This window comes from Epinephelus lanceolatus, chromosome 19 (assembly GCF_041903045.1).
Source record: "Epinephelus lanceolatus isolate andai-2023 chromosome 19, ASM4190304v1, whole genome shotgun sequence".
Taxonomy (NCBI): domain Eukaryota; kingdom Metazoa; phylum Chordata; class Actinopteri; order Perciformes; family Serranidae; genus Epinephelus; species Epinephelus lanceolatus.
Window position 1 is genome coordinate 12283701 of NC_135752.1, and position 13695 is coordinate 12297395.

At 42.6% G+C, this 13695-nt stretch overlaps 1 protein-coding gene across 1 annotated transcript in view; it reads left to right on the forward strand.

Annotated features, from left to right (window-relative positions):
* lamc3 (laminin, gamma 3) overlaps positions 1-13695 on the forward strand; it is a 171943-nt gene that overhangs the window by 46761 nt on the left and 111487 nt on the right. The window contains exon 4 of the mRNA XM_033646979.2: positions 12528-12694. Coding sequence (XP_033502870.2) covers positions 12528-12694 — 167 coding nt within the window. The remainder of the gene's footprint in view (positions 1-12527; positions 12695-13695) is intronic.

A 13695-nucleotide genomic window follows, 5' to 3' on the forward strand; every position in this document is an offset into this window, starting at 1 on the left:
GTGTAAGGGCTATTTGACCAAGAAGGAGAGTGATGGAGTGCTGCGGCAGATGACCTGGCCTCCACAGACACCGGACCTGAACCCAATCGAGATGGTTTGGGGTGAGCCGGACCGCAGAGTGAAGGCAAAGGGGCCAACAAGTGCTAAACACCTCTGGGAACTCCTTCAAGACTGTTGGAAAACCATTTCAGGTGACTACCTCTTGAAGCTCATCGAGAGAATGCCAAGAGTGTGCAAAGCAGTAATCAGAGCAAAGGGTGGCTATTTTGAAGAAACTAGAACATAAAACATGTTTTCAGTTATTTCACCTTTTTTTGTTAAGTACATAACTCCACATGTGTTCATTCATAGTTTTGATGCCTTCAGTGAGAATCTACAATGTAAATAGTCATGAAAATAAAGAAAACGCATTGAATGAGAAGGTGTGTCCAAACTTTTGGCCTGTACTGTATATATATATATATATACGTCTGGTGTCCTGCATTTCCTTGATGAGGCGTTCTTTCACTTCAGGTCCCATCGTCACAAAGGTGTCTTTGAAATGAGGATCGAGGAATGTGGCACAGTTGAGGGTAATCTGTAAATCCTGGTCTGCATATCGCTTTTTCAAATCCACTAAAACTTTCTCCTTCATTTCACGGACGAGGTGGCTGTCATCTTCAGATGGAGCAAGGCAAGAGGATATTTCCCACATGACCACCTGAACCCCAGAAATTGTAGGGAGCTTCTCTGCACTGAGAGCATCTGTGAACCATCGCAGTGGCCAAGCACCTCCTTCACCGTTTCAAGGGTGGTGATGTCACTGTCCCTTGGCATGAGATGCCACTTCTTCCTGTCGTTGACCAGGACAGCACCCACAGCCTGCTGCTGCTCTAAGAATCTCTCTACCATGTCATACCCAGAGCTCCAGCGCATTGGTGTGTCATAAAGCAGCTTTTTCTGAGGTAGACCCAAGTCTGTCTGCTTTTCTACCAGCAGCCTGGACATCTTTGGTGACCTTGAAAAGGCCGAAATTGTTTTCCATAGCCTGGATAGGCTGGACAAGACCCTGTCAGTGGCCAGTGCTTTGTCAGTGGCCAAATCTAGATTGTGTCCAAAACACGGTATCCAGGTGTAGCTTTGTGAAAAGGCTTTTATGTTGTTAGATGCATTGTCGGTAGTGACAGCTGACATCCTCTTCTTGTCCAAAAGCCAGTCTTCCATCATTTCATCCAGGGCCTCCAGTAGGCTTTCAGCGTTGTGGTCACTGTTCAGCTCAGAACACCCCAAGCACCATGCATCCATCTGCCAGCTCTCTGTTATCATCTGCACAGTGACAGTCATGCAGGCATCCATGGCCCTACTGGTCCACAGATCAGTAGTACAGGAGAAGTACTTGTTGGGCCCCAACAGCTGTTCCCTAACTGTATCTCTGATTTCTGTATAAAGCTTGGGTATTTCCGAATACATGAAGAAGTTCCTCCCAGGACGCTCATATCTACCATTTAATTTCTTCACCAGTTCCCTAAAGCCAGACTTCTCCACTGTGTATATTGGAACTTGGTCCAAACAAATAAATTCGGCCACTGCTCTATTCAGTATTATTGCTTCCTTTGAAGTTGACTGAAATTTTCTTTGCTGCTCATACATTTCAGGTATGGTGTGGGCCTGGGGATTCCTTCCTTTTGGAGTGGGTGGCTGTTTCTGAAATGAGGGATAGGAAATGCATATTATTACTGTGTTTTAGTTCATAACTGTTGATATTTTTAAGAGCAAACTCAAGACATATCTTTTTAGTTTGGCTTTTAAGCTTGTGGAGTCAAAGCACAGTCAGGGCAGCGACTCCCAGCCCTGCGCAGCTATATGGATGACATCACCACGCTTCTCCAGACAGCTGCATGCACTTCCAGGCTCCTGAAAAGGCTTGAGAAACTGCTTACCTGGGCCCGGTTAAAAATCAAACCAGCCAAGTCCCGCAGTCTCTCAATCTGGAAGGGGTCAGGAACGACAACATCTCCTTCCTGGTAAATGGCGAGAAGATCCCTCTAGTGGCAGAACATCCAATCCGAAGCCTTGGCAGGCTCTACACGGCGGATCTATCCGACAGGCACATGGTTGCCACGGTGACATCCCAGCTGGTGGACGGCCTGAGGAAGATCAACCAGAACAGCCTTCCAGGGAAATTCAAGGTCTGGTGTTACCAGCACACCCTCTACCAACGGGTGATGTGGCCATTAAAGCTAAGTGACATCACAGCTTCAGCAGCGATGCAGATGGATGCCAAAGCAAACAACTTCATCCGCAAATGGCTTGGCCTCCCACGGTGCCTGTCCAACGTGGCACTGTTTGGCAAAAACATGCTCACGCTACCACTGAAATCCATCAGCCTGGGCTACAAACAGGAGAAGGTGAGACTCGTGTTCCAACTGAGAGACTCACCCGATCCAACCGTTAGAAACGCCAGGGCACAGGTTCGAACAGGACGTAAGTGGGACGCAGTGCAAACAGTGGATCAAGCCATTAGCCGGTTGAAGCACCATGAGATCATGGGAGTCTTGCAACCAGGCAGGACTGGTCTTGGCTGGGGTCCCGCGGCCAAGATATGGTCCAGAGCCAATGTGAAGGAGAGACAGGACCTGGTAATCTCTGAGGTGGTGAGGATGGAGGAGGAGTCCTACAAGATCAAGGCAGTTGGCCAGCGTCAGCAAGGGAGGTGGACAGCCTGGGAGGCGGTGATCAAGCGATCCGTCACCTGGGCTGACATGTGGCGGATACCACAAGCACGCCTCAGCTTTATGATCAGGGCAACTTATGACACCCTTCCAAGCCCCCAGAACATCAACCTCTGGTACGGTACTGAGGGGAGCTGCCAGCTGTGCAGCTCCCAGAACCCAAGTCTGCAGCACATCCTCTCTAGCTGCAAGTCAGCATTAACGCAGGGCCGGTACAGATGGCGCCACGACTGGGTCCTGCGAAAGATCGCTGAGATCCTGGAAGCACGCTGGCTTGAGGTGAAGAAGGACAGCACAGTACCTTCACAGAGACGCATCCATTTTGTTAGACAGGGAGACCAGGGCCTATCCAACACCGCTAGGGCTTATCGCTGCTCCACCACCCAGAGATGTTCCGGGATTAATGGAGCGAAACATCAGTGAAGGGTGGCTCCCGGCTGATGACCCTGCAGCTGGCGCAAAGGCACCGTCGGAGGTGCGTCGGGCAGTGATGCCAAGCAGGCAGGTCCATCTACCTGTGCTACATATTACATTTTATTAATAATGTTTTTCTTTATGTCCACTTATTTATATCTTAGTCTTATTTCTCTCTCTTTTTAATTTCATTTAATTTTAATCTTATTTTACCTGTTCATAAATTGAACAGTCTCGTTTCTGACTCTGGCGCTTTCAGCTCTGGTGTTAAATGCAACAAAGTCCGTGTATAGTAGGGTTGGGTACCGTTCATAATTGAACCGATACGGTACCGGTATCTGGAATTTGGTACCGGTACCAAACTGTACCTTATTTCAGTACTTTTTAACCCTATGGGCCCTCGGCCTTTTTGGGGTATTTTTACTGCCTTTACTTTTAAGCTCATATCGCAGTCATTATAAAGGCTACATACACATGCTATATCTTCTTTTTTTTTTTTTTTCAGGACAATCTGGGCTAACCAGATTTGCCATCATTCCATGTCCTTCTATGTGCCTGTATTTTATATTATTATTTTTTATACTAATGAAAAAAACAAATCCGTGTGCCTAAATTCTTACGTTTTTACATGTATCTCACCATAGCAAGTTGGAAGTTGACATATTCTGCCATATATGAAGAGGGGAGAGTCTGACAATATAAGAACCATGATGCTGGGACATTCTGTCACTTCACAGTTGTCCAAAACATGTGGTTTGTGCCAGGCGGACATTATTGCCAGTATTTTTTTTATTATTGCAAGAAATTCCATTGACTCATTCACAAGTCAAAAATGTGTTTTATCTGAAAGAAACATGCAATATTTACATCTAAGATAATAGAAAAATAGTTAACCAATTGCAATGATGTCCTCCAAGATAATATTTGTTTTTCAGTTTCAATTATATATTGGGGGGACATTTTGGGCATTGGTGGGGGGGCGCGTGTCCCCCTCAATGTATATGGTTGTAACACTTTACCTTTTCTCAAGTAAGCGTTAACTATACAAGGGGGGCTCTTTTCAGGAAAATAGAAAACTTTTGGGAAAAATAAAAAATATTTATCCCCCCCAAAAAAAACAACAACAAATATTAAGGAATAAAGATATATGAAACTCTCAACAGAGTGTATAAATTCAAATAACACACGTTTAATTAATTCCTCCCCCCAGCGCCTATACGCACGTCATGCGTAGGTTTAAATAAATTAAAAAAGAAAGGTCACATCACAAAACCAATCTCAGCCTTTGCAATCCCCAAAATAAACTCACAGTCCCAACTAACGAAAAATACAATACTGTCCATTTTCAATAACTTTTAAATGTCTTTTGATTATTTTTGAGTCCGTGATGCACGCAAACGAAACAGTCACTCATCCAGGCGTGTCAAACAAAAATAGTGCAGATCCACACAGCAAAAACCGATGAACAAACAAAAATATGCGATCGATCGCTGTACCTCTGGTATACCAGGAAAAATATATAAAAGAAACGATCTCACCCAGGGACCGCGCAGTCAGTCAGGGAAAGTAATCCATCTGTTTGGTCTTGGGCACACGCTCTGTCCTCTGAGGTCGAGATGTCCAGCTGGGATACTGTGAAAGGACGGGTCTTTAAGGTAACCACTGATGGGTTTCTTTTTAATGGTCTTTTTAATTTACTTAATGTCCACAGCTCGTTACTTTTACTTTATATTCAGGTCCTAACGTTTAGGTCCGCCAGCTCTATTGTTCCTTTTCCCGGTCCCTTCTTCTCCGCCTCTTTTTTCGTCTTCTCCGCCTCTTCCTCCCTAAATAATCTCGTCCATTTTTGTAAATTATCATTTTACACATACAGAAATTTACACACACGACAGCGGATACCCCATCTTACCCTTATACATGTACAGGGAATTATTTATTTATTTTTTTACATAATCGAAGAAACCTGTTGTTTCTCAGATATCTCCATATCTTAAATTGCATTTAATTAATGATTAGGTGACTCTGTCACATGGTGACTACTGCCCTGTCAGCATGCATAATTAGGCTGCAGTTGTCTGGGTGTGTGTGGTCCTGCGCTTTCATGTGATATGCGTGGCATTTCTTTGCGAGCCTGCGTTCGCGAGTAATCCATCCAGCTGTAATGTGTGTGCAAAGCTGTATGAAAGCACTGTTATACATCATTTTATTGTAATTTTATCAATTTTTTTTGCTGTGAAAACATTGGATTACTGACATGTGCTTGGCCTTGTCAGAAAGCTACAGTTCTGCTGTTTCACGTGATATGCGTGGTTTCTCGCTATGACGCATGGTCACGGAGAAAATCCACAGAGAAGAACGGGTGTGAATTTGGACACACTATGCGTCGTTCGGGCCCATAGTCTAAACTTCTCATTTTCAACATTTTATTGAGAACATTTAGGAACAGTGCTGCATGTTAACTTTTGTCTGCACATTTTTTTTGTCGCCATTGTTGCTGAGTCTGAGGTGCAAGTCATGCGCTCTCGCTCTGCCTCCCCCTCAGGTACCGAAATTTGGCACCAATTCATTTTAAGTGAATCGGTACTCAGTAGTACCAACGTGAATCGGTACCAAGTACAAAAAGTACCGAGTTTTGGTACCCAACCCTAGTGTACAGTATTAGCGTCTCTACATCTCTCCTCCGTCCAGTGTGACTCGTCAACTCACAGCCTGTCAACCGGGACGCTCTCCTGCGGCTGACAGGCTGTGAGCAGGAGAGACGCTCTGTGCTCTGAAGCACTTTTGCTGCTAGCTAGTCCTCCTGCTAACAACACCAACACTTATCCGTAAATACAGGGATACAGAGTTGCCGCCACTCGGGTCCGCTGCTTCTGCCATGACTGCGTTTTGTGAGTGACTGCAGCTGCAGAGATGAGATGTGGCGCGAGCACCACTGCACGGGAGCGTGGGACAATTAAGCTGTTCTCACAAGCCAGATTTGTTTGTTGTTACAGAAACTATGGGTAACTATGTATATATGTGTATATATATATATATATATATATATATATATATATATATACATATATGTGTGTATATATATATATATATGTGTGTGTATATATATATATATATATATATATATATATATACATATATGTGTATATATATATATATATATATATATATATATATATATATGTATACAGTACAGGCCAAAAGTTTGGACACACCTTCTCATTCAATGCGTTTTCTTTATTTTCATGACTATTTACATTGTAGATTCTCACTGAAGGCATCAAAACTATGAATGAACACATGTGGAGTTATGTACTTAACAAAAAAAAGGTGAAATAACTGAAAACATGTTGTATATTCTAGTTTCTTCAAAATAGCCACCCTTTGCTCTGATTACTGCTTTGCACACTCTTGGCATTCTCTCGATGAGCTTCAAGAGGTAGTCACCTGAAATGGTTTTCCAACAGTCTTGAAAGAGTTCCCAGAGGTGTTTAGCACTTGTTGGCCCCTTTGCCTTCACTCTGCGGTCCGGCTCACCCCAAACCATCTCGATTGAGTTCAGGTCCGGTGACTGTGGAGGCCAGGTCATCTGCCGCAGCACTCCATCACTCTCCTTCTTGGTCAAATAGCCCTTACACAGCCTGGAGGTGTGTTTGGGGTCATTGTCCTGTTGAAAAATAAACGATCGTCCAACTAAACGCAAACCGGATGGGATGGCATGTCACTGCAGGATGCTGTGGTAGCCATGCTGGTTCAGTGTGCCTTCAGTTTTGAATAAATCCCCAACAGTGTCACCAGCAAAACACCCCCACACCATCACACCTCCTCCTCCATGCTTCACAGTGGGAACCAGGCATGTGGAATCCATCCGTTCGCCTTTTCTGCGTCTCACAAAGACATGGCGGTTGGAACCAAAGATCTCAAATTTGGACTCATCAGACCAAAGCACAGATTTCCACTGGTCTAATGTCCATTCCTTGTGTTTCTTGGCCCAAACAAATCTCTTCTGCTTGTTGCCTCTCCTTAGCAGTGGTTTCCTAGCAGCTATTTGACCATGAAGGCCTGATTTGCGCAGTCTCCTCTTAACAGTTGTTCTAGAGATGGGTCTGCTGCTAGAACTCTGTGTGGCATTCATCTGGTCTCTGATCTGAGCTGCTGTTAACTTGCAATTTCTGAGGCTGGTGACTCGGATGAACTTATCCTCAGAAGCAGAGGTGACTCTTGGTCTTCCTTTCCTGGGTCGGTCCTCATGTGTGCCAGTTTCGTTGTAGCGCTTGATGGTTTTTGCGACTCCACTTGGGGACACATTTAAAGTTTTTGCAATTTTCTGGACTGACTGACCTTCATTTCTTAAAGTAATGATGGCCACTCGTTTTTCTTTAGTTAGCTGATTGGTTCTTGCCATAATATGAATTTTAACAGTTGTCCAATAGGGCTGTCGGCTGTGTATTAACCTGACTTCTGCACAACACAACTGATGGTCCCAACCCCATTGATAAAGCAAGAAATTCCACTAATTAACCCTGATAAGGCACACCTGTGAAGTGGAAACCATTTCAGGTGACTACCTCTTGAAGCTCATGGAGAGAATGCCAAGAGTGTGCAAAGCAGTAATCAGAGCAAAGGGTGGCTATTTTGAAGAAACTAGAATATAAAACATGTTTTCAGTTATTTCACCTTTTTTTGTTAAGTACATAACTCCACATGTGTTCATTCATAGTTTTGATGCCTTCAGTGAGAATCTACAATGTAAATAGTCATGAAAATAAAGAAAACGCATTGAATGAGAAGGTGTGTCCAAACTTTTGGCCTGTACTGTATATATATGTGTGTGTATATATATATATATATATATATATATATATACATACATGTGTCAGGGCTGTCAAAAAAGATTCGAAGTTCGAAATATATTCGAATATATATATATATATATATATATATATATATATATATACATATATATATATATATATATATATATATATATATATATGTATATATATTTTTTTTTTTTATAAGTTCGAACCTAAATTTGATCTTCCTTCGAATATCATTAATCCCACATCCCTCAATAACCACACGCCGAGACGTTATCCGGTTTAGAGGGCGATTTATTTCTGATTGTAACACAGGCTATCTATCCACATGTGTGCCGCCGTCTTGTCTTCAGAGGAGAGAAACACATACGTACCCTCTCGCTGCAGCGTCTCACTCACGAGACGCGTTCATAGACACTCAGGAAAACCAGCACTTGAACTATTTCACTAACACTCAGAAATATCAGTACTTCAACTTAACAGTATAGAATCTGGGCTAAATCTCTCTTATTTATAACACATAAACAGTAATGTGGCCCAGTTCGTTACAGTACTATTAATAATGTTGTATTTCACGGTGAATCCCGTTCAGGCGGAGATGGCTTGCGCACAAGCCGGGCTAGAGAGGGATGGAGAGATGGAGGGAGAGGCGCCGACGGAGGAACCCGCTGCGTCAACACCACCCACTGCGCTGTCTGTGATGTGTGACCTGTTTGGTGAGACATACAGGGAGAGTGTTGCGCCTGTTGCCTTCCTGCCTACGCTTTTTCAAGAAGAGATGAAACGTTACCAGAATGAGACACCACTAAGAGCCGACCAGGATCCACTCTTATGGTGGAAACCTACAGGCGCACTGAAGTATCCAAACATTGCTCAGATAGCGAGGCAGAAGTTGGTCATACCTGGCACTTCAGTGAGGTCAGAACGGATGTTTTCATCCAAGTGTCACGTTCATATTGCGCCAGCAATAAGCATCTTATTTTTTGTGTTTTCTTGTAAAAAAATAATAATAAATAAAAATGAATAATTATAAATTTGAATATAATTCGAACTCTACTAAATTAATTCGAAAATATTCGAAATCAATTTCTTGGTGTTTTGACAGCCCTTTTTTATATATATATATATATATATATATATATATATATATATACAGTACAGGCCAAAAGTTTGGACACACCTTCTCATTCAATGCGTTTTCTTTATTTTCATGACTATTTACATTGTAGATTCTCACTGAAGGCATCAAAACTATGAATGAACACGTGGAGTTATGTACTTAACAAAAAAAGGTGAAATAACTGAAAACATGTTTTATATTCTAGTTTCTTCAAAATAGCCACCCTTTGCTCTGATTACTGCTTTGCACACTCTTGGCATTCTCTCCATGAGCTTCAAGAGGTAGTCACCTGAAATGGTTTCCACTTCACAGGTGTGCCTTATCAGGGTTAATTAGTGGAATTTCTTGCTTTATCAATGGGGTTGGGACCATCAGTTGTGTTGTGCAGAAGTCAGGTTAATACACAGCCGACAGCTCTATTGGACAACTGTTAAAATTCATATTATGGCAAGAACCAATCAGCTAACTAAAGAAAAACGAGTGGCCATCATTACTTTAAGAAATGAAGGTCAGTCAGTCTGGAAAATTGCAAAAACTTTAAATGTGTCCCCAAGTGGAGTTGCAAAAACCATCAAGCGCTACAACGAAACTGGCACACATGAGGACCGACCCAGGAAAGGAAGACCAAGAGTCACCTCTGCTTCTGAGGATAAGTTCATCCGAGTCACCAGCCTCAGAAATCGCAAGTTAACAGCAGCTCAGATCAGAGACCAGATGAATGCCACACAGAGTTCTAGCAGCAGACCCATCTCTAGAACAACTGTTAAGAGGAGACTGCGCGAATCAGGCCTTCATGGTCAAATAGCTGCTAGGAAACCACTGCTAAGGAGAGGCAACAAGCAGAAGAGATTTGTTTGGGCCAAGAAACACAAGGAATGGACATTAGACCAGTGGAAATCTGTGCTTTGGTCTGATGAGTCCAAATTTGAGATCTTTGGTTCCAACCGCCGTGTCTTTGTGAGACGCAGAAAAGGTGAACGGATGGATTCCACATGCCTGGTTCCCACTGTGAAGCATTGAGGAGGAGGTGTGATGGTGTGGGGGTGTTTTGCTGGTGACACTGTTGGGGATTTATTCAAAATTGAAGGCACACTGAACCAGCATGGCTACCACAGCATCCTGCAGCGACATGCCATCCCATCCGGTTTGCGTTTAGTTGGACGATCATTTATTTTTCAACAGGACAATGACCCCAAACACACCTCCAGGCTGTGTAAGGGCTATTTGACCAAGAAGGAGAGTGATGGAGTGCTGCGGCAGATGACCTGGCCTCCACAGTCACCGGACCTGAACCCAATCGAGATGGTTTGGGGTGAGCTGGACCGCAGAGTGAAGGCAAAGGGGCCAACAAGTGCTAAACACCTCTGGGAACTCCTTCAAGACTGTTGGAAAACCATTTCAGGTGACTACCTCTTGAAGCTCATCGAGAGAATGCCAAGAGTGTGCAAAGCAGTAATCAGAGCAAAGGGTGGCTATTTTGAAGAAACTAGAATATAAAACATGTTTTCAGTTATTTCACCTTTTTTTGTTAAGTACATAACTCCACATGTGTTCATTCATAGTTTTGATGCCTTCAGTGAGAATCTACAATGTAAATAGTCATGAAAATAAAGAAAATGCATTGAATGAGAAGGTGTGTCCAAACTTTTGGCCTGTACTGTATATATATACACACACACACACACACACACACATATACATATATATATAGATATAGATATAGAGATAGATAGATAGATATATACATATATACATATATAGATATAGATATATACACTACTGAGCTTTGTACTTCCTTGCGATGCTTGATCAAGAAAAATATTACTTGTTCAAAAATCAGTCTTAAATTTGGTAAAAACGGACTTCAGAAGCATATAATTTAATTGTCTCATACCTATAGTCACCCAAGGCAGCGTTACCTACCGTGATAGTATAATTCAACACACATGTAGTTTATGAATGTCATTTTCAGGGGAAAGGCGTTTTGTAACACACGGATGCTATAAGTTTCTAAAGCAAGGCAAGTAATCAACACCTCACCCTGCAACAAAAAAATGCCTTGCCATCTGTCAGGTTGCCATCAGCTGAAAATGAACCAGGATAACTCTCCATCCTCCTTCCACTTCTTTTGGTTTATTACCTAAAGTAATGAAAGAGGACGTGGTGCCAAGGACCAGGTTGCACCTTGGCGCTTTGGATAGAAGTGGACGATTAAGTAGTTGAGATGAAGCCTTCATACGGAATATAAATTTGATCTGACACATGTCATAAACACTTAGGATCACTGCAGTGACAGTACAAATTACCCACCAATGCCACAACACCTGGGGGAGAGAGCCACATGACAACATGTTAGCCTTGCACTTTCTGTATGAGTTTACCTCGCCAAGTCGGTCGGTGCTACTCACAGCTGCTGTAAAAGACTCCTCATGATTTATATAGCATATCACTGCAACCGTAACCCAAGGTGGACTGCTACGAAAATAAAAGTGTTACAAGTGTGGTGGCAACAATCCACATGTATATAAAAAAAAATGCTGTTTATGCATTTTTTCCATTCTGCTATAACATTTCATTACTTTTTGAAACACACATATGCTGCCTGTACAGTTCAGGTCAGCTCCCTCATAACATATTCAGTAAGAATTATCGCCGAGTGGCTCATGTCTACTCTAGCAGAAAGATCTGATATGTGGATTGGAAGCACTTTGGAGCTACTAGGTTGTTGTCGTTTCAGCAACAACAGAAATAACTGGGTCTGAGCCTCAGGCAAGCATACGTCTGGATCCGGGACAGCTGGCTAAATTTGACAGAGCCTGCCACTCAGTGACAAGTCCCCGTCCCCTATAACAGCCACTTGACAAAACCCGACAACACTGCCAGGAAATATTACACACAGGAGGGCGTAGCTGCCACCGTGCTTCAGAGGAAATGATAGGCTTTCCAAATGCGAGGGGGAGGAAATTAGCAGATATTAGCTGTCTTGTTTTGAAAATGGACTTAATGAATCCTGTTTATCTCATGATTATTTACTTATCTATTTTTTATACACTTATTTGAAGATGGTGTGCACACAAAAATATGGTAAATATAGGCATGTACATTTAACACAAAGGCACAAACTAATACTTGCAGAGATACATGCTTGTTGCTGTTTCATACACTCTCAGATAGTGTGAGTGTATTAGCATTGAGTGCGCACTTAAACAGTGCAGTTGCTGAAAGGGAATGAAAACCCCACCTCATCTCAAACTATGTTTATGCCCATGAAAGATAATAAGAAGTGACAACTCTTCACAGTGGAAATACCCTCTCACTTTCCCCTCCCCTCTACCTTTTAGTCCATTCACTGTGTGCAAGTATTTTGAGTCAGTGAGGAGAAGCAGAGAAAGCGAGAGAGGGAATGTGTACAGGAAAAGTTGTACTTGTGTCTTTTACGTAACAATCTGTCTGTGCTACCCTCAGATGTAAGTGTAACGGTCACGCCAGCGAGTGCATAGAGGGGGAACATCAGGGCTTGGTCTGTTCCTGCCAACATCACACGGTGGGAGATGACTGCCAGAGATGTCACCCCTTTTACCAGGACAGACCCTGGGCCCGGGCCACTGGGGACTCCGCCAATGAGTGTCTGAGTGAGTAGCCGTCTTCCCTTCCTCTGTCACAAACCCACCAGGTGCAGCCTCCTGAAGAATCCACAGGGAGGTGTTGAATTCAAGTGACAAGTCCAGGCTGTCATACAATCCGTCAGTGCGCCACCTTACATCAACCTCAGACATATCTTAAGGCGTTGATTTCCCTTTCGTGCAGCTTTTGGATTTGCTGTGTGAGGGGTAAGATGTTGACAATCAGTATGGCAAACAAGCAGGGTCTGAAATGAACTTTTTTCACTACCTGCCACTCTGGTAGGCACCTAAGTATCTGCGATTCAAACATTGGATCCACCACTTTCGAAATGTATGTGCTAATTGACAGAATAACATTTTGATCATTTAAACATTTCATGTGAAGACTGCTGGCAAAAAAATTTAATATGCAAAAAAAAAAAACCGCTTACATGCATGGTATATTCCATTGTTTGAATTACACCGAGGCTTTCGGGAGAACCTTGTTTTTCGGGCGTGGGAGGGTATTGTATAAATGCTTATGCAGACATGAATGCAAAAATACTATCAATACCTTTGATTCATACAGAGAATATTTAGCCTGGAACAACAAAGAAACAAAAAAGATTTTATATATATGGAGATTTTTCCATTTATCAGGCAATACACGAACATAAGCTGTCATCTCAAGGTACAGATTTGTACAGAAATAGTAAGAAAACTGGAATAGAACCAGACAGATCACAAAAAAAACAGAAACAAACAAAAACCCAGCAAGTATTGAAGCAGATACAGGACAGGCCACCTGTAGATGTATGAGTTCAGGTAGACTTTCACATAGTTTATCAGTGGGCAGAGGTGTGGACTCAAGTCACATGACTTTGACTTGAGTCATAAATGATGATGACTTTAGACTCAACTTGATAAAATCAAAAAAGGACTTGTAACTCAACTTGGACTTCAACACCAACGATTCATGACTTCACTTGGACTTAAGCCTTTCGACTTGAAAATGCTTGATACCTTCCACC